At 42.0% G+C, this 10,276-nt stretch overlaps 1 protein-coding gene across 1 annotated transcript in view; it reads left to right on the top strand.

Annotated features, from left to right (window-relative positions):
• Positions 1 to 8,345, top strand: part of hsdl2 (hydroxysteroid dehydrogenase like 2) — an 11,683-nt gene extending 3,338 nt beyond the window's left edge. Inside the window, exons 5-10 of the mRNA XM_084936828.1 lie at positions 906 to 1,009; positions 1,089 to 1,187; positions 2,582 to 2,848; positions 6,985 to 7,134; positions 7,243 to 7,371; positions 7,447 to 8,345. Coding sequence (XP_084792954.1) covers positions 906 to 1,009; positions 1,089 to 1,187; positions 2,582 to 2,848; positions 6,985 to 7,134; positions 7,243 to 7,371; positions 7,447 to 7,562 — 865 coding nt within the window. The 3' untranslated portion in view covers positions 7,563 to 8,345. The remainder of the gene's footprint in view (positions 1 to 905; positions 1,010 to 1,088; positions 1,188 to 2,581; positions 2,849 to 6,984; positions 7,135 to 7,242; positions 7,372 to 7,446) is intronic.
• The last annotated feature ends 1,931 nt before the right edge of the window (positions 8,346 to 10,276 follow it).

The following is a 10,276-nucleotide window of genomic DNA, read 5'->3' on the forward strand; positions in this document are numbered from 1 at the left end:
AAACTTAATATTTTTAGACTCTGTTGAACATTTAAAAATTTTCCCTGCAGCATTTAATGACTGCATCATATTTGAACTTGGAACGGTGTCTAAACAGCTCATAGTGCAAAAACTATTTAAACTGCATTTAGTCCAGTTTTAGATTATTACGTCATTTCAGATCAGGGTGAGCTGATGGATGATGGTCAGAGTGATCAGTGACAACTCGATTTTTAGCCATTTATTCTGTACACATCATTATTTCAGGCGAAACCTTCTCATATCCATCAGTGAAAAGCTAGCTGTGAGGCCGCGATGGACAGTTGGTATGAGTACAGGTGTAAAAGGAAACTCGGGGCAGATGTTATGAGTTAATCTTGCTGCTCAGCTGATATTCGCCCACATCTGTTCACAGTAAAGAAAACTCATGCATCGCTGTGAACATGTAAACGTGCCTTCATCCTGGGAGTTGGTAATAAACTCGTGGTGTGGGCTGATGAGCGCTTTGTGTGTTTTGGGTTTCAGAGGGTGAACGTGTCGCCCTGTCAGCTGCGTGTCACTTCCCCCTGCCTCCCCTCAGCATCAGTATCACTCATGAAAGTGACTTTAACATTTAAACTTAAAGTCATTTGTGTAAGGTTGACAGTCCTGTGAGGGGAAAAAAAAAAAAAAAAAGATGCTCCTCCTTTTAAACTGATACTGTGTGAGATCTGTGTTGTGGGGCAAAGCATGACAACACCAGCAGAGGGCAGTATGAACTGGAGCAGAGTGTAGCGTATTCATGTAATCAGATACAGCTTTGTCTTTCAATGATTAGAAAACAAGACACTTAGAAAAACACTTGTGTTACTGGAACAGGTTTTCAAATACATGTGGACAGTAACATGTATGTGGTCACACGTGTTTGATGGGCGTCTGTGTTTCAGGTCTAAGCTGGTCATCCCTCACCTGCTGAAGAGTCGGAATCCTCACATCCTGAACCTGTCGCCGCCTCTCAACCTGAACCCCGTCTGGTTCAAGAACCACACCGGTAACTATAGCAACTATCTGGCCCTGTGTCCCATCATGCATCTGTACAACCTTTACATGTCAGATTTTTTTTTTTTAAGCCTACACAATGGCGAAGTATGGCATGTCCATGTGCGTACTGGGAATGGCTGAAGAGTTCAGAGGTCAAATTGCCGTCAACGCCCTCTGGCCGAGGACGGGTGAGCAGCTGTTAGCATGCTAACAATGCTAACACTTATTCTGTAATATTAACCCTGCTCTGTTGTTGCCATAGCGATTCAGACAGCAGCCATGGACATGCTGGGGGGAGAGGGTGTCAGTAAACAGTGTCGGAAAGCCGACATCATAGCGGACGCTGCCTACGCCATCCTGTCCCATCCGAAAGATTACACGGGTCACTTCCTGGTGGATTGGAACGGTGTCTAAACAGCTCATAGTGCAAAAACTATTTAAACTGCATTTAGTCCAGTTTTAGATTATTACGTCATTTCAGATCAGGGTGAGCTGATGGATGATGGTCAGAGTGATCAGTGACAACTCGATTTTTAGCCATTTATTCTGTACACATCATTATTTCAGGCGAAACCTTCTCATATCCATCAGTGAAAAGCTAGCTGTGAGGCCGCGATGGACAGTTGGTATGAGTACAGGTGTAAAAGGAAACTCGGGGCAGATGTTATGAGTTAATCTTGCTGCTCAGCTGATATTCGCCCACATCTGTTCACAGTAAAGAAAACTCATGCATCGCTGTGAACATGTAAACGTGCCTTCATCCTGGGAGTTGGTAATAAACTCGTGGTGTGGGCTGATGAGCGCTTTGTGTGTTTTGGGTTTCAGAGGGTGAACGTGTCGCCCTGTCAGCTGCGTGTCACTTCCCCCTGCCTCCCCTCAGCATCAGTATCACTCATGAAAGTGACTTTAACATTTAAACTTAAAGTCATTTGTGTAAGGTTGACAGTCCTGTGAGGGGAAAAAAAAAAAAAAAAAGATGCTCCTCCTTTTAAACTGATACTGTGTGAGATCTGTGTTGTGGGGCAAAGCATGACAACACCAGCAGAGGGCAGTATGAACTGGAGCAGAGTGTAGCGTATTCATGTAATCAGATACAGCTTTGTCTTTCAATGATTAGAAAACAAGACACTTAGAAAAACACTTGTGTTACTGGAACAGGTTTTCAAATACATGTGGACAGTAACATGTATGTGGTCACACGTGTTTGATGGGCGTCTGTGTTTCAGGTCTAAGCTGGTCATCCCTCACCTGCTGAAGAGTCGGAATCCTCACATCCTGAACCTGTCGCCGCCTCTCAACCTGAACCCCGTCTGGTTCAAGAACCACACCGGTAACTATAGCAACTATCTGGCCCTGTGTCCCATCATGCATCTGTACAACCTTTACATGTCAGATTTTTTTTTTTTAAGCCTACACAATGGCGAAGTATGGCATGTCCATGTGCGTACTGGGAATGGCTGAAGAGTTCAGAGGTCAAATTGCCGTCAACGCCCTCTGGCCGAGGACGGGTGAGCAGCTGTTAGCATGCTAACAATGCTAACACTTATTCTGTAATATTAACCCTGCTCTGTTGTTGCCATAGCGATTCAGACAGCAGCCATGGACATGCTGGGGGGAGAGGGTGTCAGTAAACAGTGTCGGAAAGCCGACATCATAGCGGACGCTGCCTACGCCATCCTGTCCCATCCGAAAGATTACACGGGTCACTTCCTGGTGGATGAGGAGTTCCTCAGAGAGCAGGGCGTCAAAGACTTCGACCAGTACGCTGTCCAGCCGGGTCACCCTCTGCTGCCAGACTTCTTCCTGGATGAGACTCCAGAGTCACTGGTGGAGAAGATGGAGCAGCACGGTACAAACAAACACACTGCTGCCTGCCAGGCACTGGCTGTGTCCAAATTAAGAGACCGCACGCTTGAAGTACGCGCACTACACGTACTACGTACGGTGCGTACTATAAGTACGAGAAGTGCGGAAGTGAGAGGCTTGTGAAATGGGACGGTCTAGCCTTCGTCGCGCTGTTCAGGTTACCTAGCAACCATGATACTAACCGCGAGAAACGTTTCATACAGCTTTGTTTGACAGAAATGAAGGAGAAAAAATGTTTTGTTGGTCATTCATTTTTGTCATGACATCACTTTGATTAGTTGAGTATCTGAGGCTGAGACCACAGGACTGTAAAACATGGTTGTTGGGCTTCATTTCTGTACTGAAGTCATTTCAAGATTAGTTAGTAAATAACAATTAGCTAATGTTGTTCATGAGACTAAAGTCGTCTCACTTTGGTAATGTAAATATTAGAGATGTACCGATGTACCCTATTTATTTATTTTGCTGGGAGTTTGCAACCCTATTAATTAGGTTGCTTACTCTTTAAAACAGCGGTTTTTGCTGAACTATGAAATATTTTGGGTGCAGTGTATTTTTTGCATACAGGTATAAGAGAATAGCTTTAGTGTTTTGTTTATTTAAACTTGAGTATGAACTCATACAAAATGCAGCAAGATATTAAAAAAAACAGTTTTAATTAAAAAACACACTATATCGGATTCATATCGGTATCGGCCGATATCCAAATGTATGATATCGGTTTCGGACATAAAAAAGTGGTATCGTGCCATCTCTAGTAAATATAATATGGCCAATATTATATGTATTGTCAGATTATTATGATATATGTATATAGATAGATAAATAGATATATATTACAGGATATATTACAGCAGTGAGCTTGAACTCTGTGTCAAAGATTCAAGTTGCAGTTATTTATATTTCCTATCACCTTAAATCTTCACTCAAAGACACTCAAGTATCTTTGACAGTGTATATATAGATGTATCATATATAAGAGACAAATATTGTTCTTTTATTATTGTTGTTGGCAACACTAAATTTGGCTCAATGCTTACATATATGTGTAAAAAGAAAATGTACGAGCTGTGATAATTGTTTCTGATAGAATGAAGAGTAGACTGATATATGAAATATTCCTTTATTGGGTGAGAAAATCAGACCATGTCATAACTGCTTTAAGTCACACAGAATAGATATCAGAGCCTTAAACAGGCTGACTTCTGCTAAATGGGTCAAACTGGGCAGAAAGTATACAAACACATAACATCCTTATAGAATATGATGTAACACTATAGATCAACTTACCTCAGAATATATAAAGCATATAAACAATTACAGCAATATGATGCAACAAACACAGCAGTACTACTAATCCAAAATACTCAAAGCTTCATAGAAATGAAACAAACATTTATTTTTAGCTCCGTTCTGCTGCTGATACATACTTTAGGTTTCTGAACATTAAACTTGTTGCTGCCTTTCATAGTGTGTAACTTGAAGGCCCTGAGTACTTTCTCCCACACTGAAAACACTGGAATGATAAAATTATTTGAACATTACCTAATAAGACTGATTCAGGACAGACAATTAGTTATTTTAAACTTTCCTAGCAGTCCTTCACAAACAGGGAACAGTCTGTCTATTCTCTCCATCTGTCAGCTGCTGCTGGCTCTTCCTCCTCCTCTTCCTCACACACTACTGAGTTTGTCCTGGTGGATCATCAGGGGTGCAAAGCCTCACAGATGATGTGCAGCAGTGGGTCCCTCAGTCTGTCCTCACTCTGGACACTTGCAGTTGTCACACATGGAAATCAAATGTGTGATAAGCTGCAGGATTCAAACACAAGTGTAACTTATAAATACATGTTCATACTTTTATTACACAATCAGAGAGAAAGAAACAGAGAGAGAGTGCAGGACAGACAGACAGGTGACAGTCTCAGGTGTATACACTGCTACAAAACAGCACAAGAGAAGGAGGATTTAGTGTTTGTGTTATTACGAGTGCTAAACAAGAAGAGTTCCCAGATGGTACAGTGGACACATGTGTGACTCCTGTGATTAAAGCATCTTTCTTTCAGCTTAACGAGTGAACCGTCAGCTCGTTCAAACACACGTTAAAGTCCGTTTGGCTCGACACCACCGAACAGAGGCAGCAATATAACATAGCTAACATTAACAGTGCAGTGAATCCTGCTTGTGCCGTGATATTCAGGACTGCAAACCGAGCAGCATCACTGACTTTCAGCTTGTTGTGTTTGTGGATATATGACTGACTTTAATTATCCATAAAATCATCAGATTCTCTGTAAGATTAAGGCCAACTATATATATATTTTGAAGTAGAGGCTTTAAAACCAAGTAAACGCTGAAAGTACAAACATCACTAATGTCACATAACTTTGCCGACATGTGGCCAACAGTAATGTTTTAATGTTCTTCATTATTAAACTTTCGCACATAAATAAGTGACATAATATTCAGTACTTACTTTTGACAGTTCACTCTTCGGCCGCTCCCTTCTGCCGTATTTTGCGGCAAAATTATCCACACCCAATGCCGCGCTATGAATTGTGCGATATATGGGACCACAAAGCGTGCACCGGACCACGCTTGATATTTGGGGAAATCGACGGCGCATTTGGAGTACGCATTTGAAGTACACTTCGAATTGGGACAGCCGTCGTCGCGTGGCGGTGACGTAATCGCACTCAAAATGCGATTACTTCAAGCGTGCGGTCTCTTAATTGGGACACAGCCACTGTAACGAATAGAATCAGAATCAGAATACTTTATTAATCCCTGGGGGAAATTATTTTTTGTTACAGTGCTCCATTATAAACCAACATTAAGACAAGACAGACAATACGCTAACTAAGAATAGTACAATATATACATATATATATATATACATACATACATAAGTCACTCATAAATAAATAGCTGGAAAAGAAACGTGTAGTTGTAGCAGTAACCAGTGTGTTAAGTGGATGCGTTGTACAGGGAGATGGCCACAGGCAGGAAAGATTTCCTGTGTCGTTCAGTGGTGCTTTTCGGTAATCTCAGTCTCTCACTGAACGAGCTCCTGTGACTGACCAGCATGTCATGGAGTGGGTGGGAGGTGTTACCCAAGATTGTCTTTATCTTGGACAGCATCCGCCTCTCCAACACCACCTTGAGGGAGTCCAGCTCCATCCCCACAACATTACTGGCCTTACGGATTAGTTTATTAAGTCTGTTGGCATCTGCGACCCTCAGCCTGCTCCCCCAGCATGCAACAGCATAGAGGATCACACTGGCCACAACAGACTCAGAAAATCCTGAGCATTTTCTGGCAGATGTTGAAGGACCTCAGTCGCCTCAAAAAATAGAGACGACTCTGGCCCTTCCTGTAAAGTGCTGTGGTGTTTTTAGCCCAGTCCAGTTTATTGTCAATGTGTACTCCAAGGTATTTATAGTCCTCCACAATGTCAACCCTGACCCCCTGGATTGAAACAGGGGTCAAGTGTTTCCTGGTCTTCCTGAAGTCCACGATCAGTTCCTTGGTCTTTGCCACGTTGAGCTGCAGATGATTCTGCTCACACCACGTGACAAAGGAGTCGACCACAGCCCGGTACTCTGTCTCATCATCCCTGCTGATGCATCCAACCACCGCAGAGTCATCAGAAAACTTCTGAAGATGGCAGGTCTCTGTGCAGTGGCTGAAGTCTGTGGTGTAGAGGGTGAAGAGGAAGGGGGAGAGGACAGTCCCCTGTGGTGCCCCTGTGTTGCTGATCACCTTGTCAGACACACACTGTCTGACAAGTGTGTCATCTGTCCTGTCTAAGAAATAGATCAATAAAGTAAAAAAAAGAATTATGAAGGGACTCCGTTAAATAGGAAAAACAAAGGAATTCAACAAATTCAAATCTAAATAAAATGCAGTGCAATAATTTGTGTTAGGAGAAATACTTTCAGTCACTGTGACATTATCAAGAATAAATGGGAACATTAAGTTTATTACCCTGGAGCTCTTTTAGCCAGTCACCTGGTGAAAAGACTAAAACTAACAAAAATAAAGACGTTGGCTTTGACTTTGACATCCCAGCAGCCCCGGGGTCTTTACCATTTTTAACACCTTCTTATTTTTTCCTAGGGGCAACCCCAGCCTTTAAACCACCATCCTCATCATCAGCCACGCCCACCTCTGGAGGCCCAGTGGAAACCACGTTTGATGTCATCAAAGGAGTCATTAATGAAGACGTTGTCAAGTCTACTCAGGGCATCTATCAGTTTGACCTGTCAGGTAACAAGGAATTAAAGGGGCAAGTCCAGTGGGTGTGTCTTTAACATTTATGTCCATATAAGGAGATTCAATGGGTGTGTCTTCAACACTTGTTTATGTCCATATAAGGAGAGCACACTGGCGTTTGGTTTCTGGACTTGAAGACTGGCTCGGGCAGCGTGGGGCAGGGCGAGCCCCCCGCCAAAGCTGACGTTGTCATGAAAATGGACTCCAGTGACTTCAGCAAGATGTTTTCAGGTAACCTGTCACCATGGCAATAAAAAAAATATGACTATAAGAAACATTAGTGAAGCTGCTGTTTTGTTATTTCAGGGAAACTGAAGCCCACGATGGCATTCATGTCAGGGAAGCTGAAGATCAAAGGAGACATGACGCTGGCGATCAAGTTGGAGAAACTCATGAATCGCATGAACAAGGCCAAACTGTGAAACTGAAACCCCACCCACATGTATACAGGCCCCACCCTCTTGCTCTTTGTTCCTGTACATGTTGCCTTAATAATAAAAACACATTAACACCTCAATAAAGCAACCTTAATAACATCCAGGGTGTGTACAATACCTTCCTTCAGCTGAGTTCAGACAGCCAATCAGAAACCAATGTCCACTATAGGCTCCAGCAGTGACTCAGCCCCACGTTAAAATGCCCAGCTTTACAGCAGAAATAAACATGTTTACAGCCTGATACAGAGACTGATTTGATCTATTCCCCTCGATAACAGCTGTTATGACAGCAGCAGGCAAGTACAGCCAGATATCAGACACCAGTACTGCTGCAGCATTACTGTTGCTGGAGTGCATGCAGGGGATTAACGCAGTACTGACTATTTTTAAAAGTTCTGTGTCTTTCACGTTTTGAAGTGAAATGTGTTTTCTGTTTTCATATCAGTAGTTATAAACACTAACAGATTATCAGATTTTAATTGCAAAAAAATGAAATAAATACAGATGGGTGTAAGTTGATGATTATTAATGGGCCAACTAGAAGTTTCCTTCAGCATTAATTGATGGATGTGTGTCTTTGGTTTGACCCTGTTTAATCCTGAATAAGGTCTTATGTGAATCTGTAAAAGCATGAGTAGCTTTGATACTATTTACTATTTTATTTAGATTCATTTCCAGTTTTGATTTACTGCTAATAAATCAGTTTGGGATCTGCTTACCTGGTTGAGCAGGTGGCCCATGTTGGGTTTAAGTACAACCCTAATCCTGCATGTCTGTTCTCTAATTTGTTCCCACTTTCCTTTCTACCTTATTCTGTCTTGTCCGAAATTAAATCAGGTTAATTTCTTCATGGTGCTAAAAACAGAAACTAATTTTAATTACACACTAACAAAAAAACTCAAAGATTCCTGAGTGCATCAGCTTTAAAATGTAAAACCAAAGTTAAAATGCATGCATTTTTATTCATACAAATGGGGAACACCAGGGGGCGCTGCTGCTCTGAAGGCGCCCTGATTGTCTCTGACTTTAAACTGTGACGCTGCCAGTGTGCATGCAGGAAGGCTTCAGTGAAACTTTAATGATTTAAATTTCCTGTGAGCTCTGTACGGTGGCCCCGTAGTGTAAAACACAAAAACTAAAAACTTGACTTTATAGAACATCTGTAAACAAATGTTTGTAGGTAAGACTGATGCAATAGCCTGTCCACAAATGTTTGATGGGTCATCTTAATTTTAGAGGCTTTTTTCTGTCTTCAATTAGTAGTATTTTACAGATGGCTGCTGGACCTCTCTTCTGATCTCCTCCTTACATACTGACAACAATTTAAACCACAATTTTCAAATTTGCAGTCATAAATCCATCAGACAGCTGCATCTTCTTGTCTGACTACCTCAGCCTTTTTGCCCTTTTTCCAGGCCTTAACAATGTCTTCTTGACAGCCACCATTCTGACACCATTTCTGATGAGATTTTAGTGAACAGCAAACAATCAGCAGAAGGTCCAGATGCAGTGTCAGGTTTTTGTTTTTCCAATTCCATAACTTTCACATACTTTTTGTCCACTTCAGTTTTTTTAGGCCTCATACTTCTTCTGTCCTCCACTTGTCCAGGCTCCTTAACATTTTTAAGGACAGCACGGCATGCAAAGATAGGCTTAGGCTGAAGGCCTAAAGTTTCCTTTGGGAATCACCTTGTTGATGCAAATATATGTTGTTATGGCTATCTAACTGTGTTGTCTTTAGCACTTTTATTCAAGTAAGGACATGAAAAACACGTTGCTACAGAGTGATAGCAACATCAGGAACAAGGAGCAAGAGAAGCAAACCCAGAAATACCAAGGGCTGAGAGGAGGGGGAAGGCATCAGTGGTCCCTGTCGGAGCACTCAGCGCAGTGACCCCCAGGCTGGACGACTGGCTCCTGCAGATCCCAAGAACAACATCAGAGATCTCTGTCCAGAAGAGCGCAGTCCTAGGAACAGCAGGACCTTCAAGCTCCCAGGCCTCTGGTGGAGGACCTGAGGGTGAAGGATAAAGACTGCCCGCAGTGGGGAATTTATTTATTTTTGTAAATATAAACGCACACACACTGTGTAAGCAGGATTTTCCACTTCTTTTGCCGTGCCTGAGCAGTTTCTGTTTGTTTAGCACGAACACAAATGTTTATTTTGAAAGCCACAACCCTGCTGGTGTCCATAAAAAGACAACTGAGATAAGATAAGATAAAACTTTATTAATCCCTCGGGTGGGTTCCTCTGGGAAATTCTGTTTCCAAAAGCACAGCACCGACAGAAGTTACAGTTACAGAATATTATATATATATATATACACACACACACACATATATAAATACAGAGACATATATAAATAAAATATACGAAGGGGATAAATAGAATAAATAGGAATAAAAATAAAAATACAAGTGAATTGCACATTTCAAGTATTGAGGTCTATTGCACCATTGACTATTAACAAAAGTATTGCACAAAAGGTATTGCACAGTGAGGTGAAGAGGCACTACAGCTTAGTTGTTCCCCCCTCCTTTGTCCTCCTGTTTCCCCTCCCTCTCCCCTCCAGAGAGGAGTTAAACAGTTTGATGGCGTGTGGGACAAAGGAGTTTTTAAGTCTGTTAGTTCTTGTCTTGGGGAGAAGCAACCTGTCACTGAACAGACTCTTCTGGTTGTTTATGGCCGTGTGCAGAGG

Source organism: Perissodus microlepis, chromosome 7, assembly GCF_051167445.1.
Source record: "Perissodus microlepis isolate ML-2025 ecotype Zambia chromosome 7, ASM5116744v1, whole genome shotgun sequence".
In the NCBI taxonomy this organism is placed as follows: domain Eukaryota; kingdom Metazoa; phylum Chordata; class Actinopteri; order Cichliformes; family Cichlidae; genus Perissodus; species Perissodus microlepis.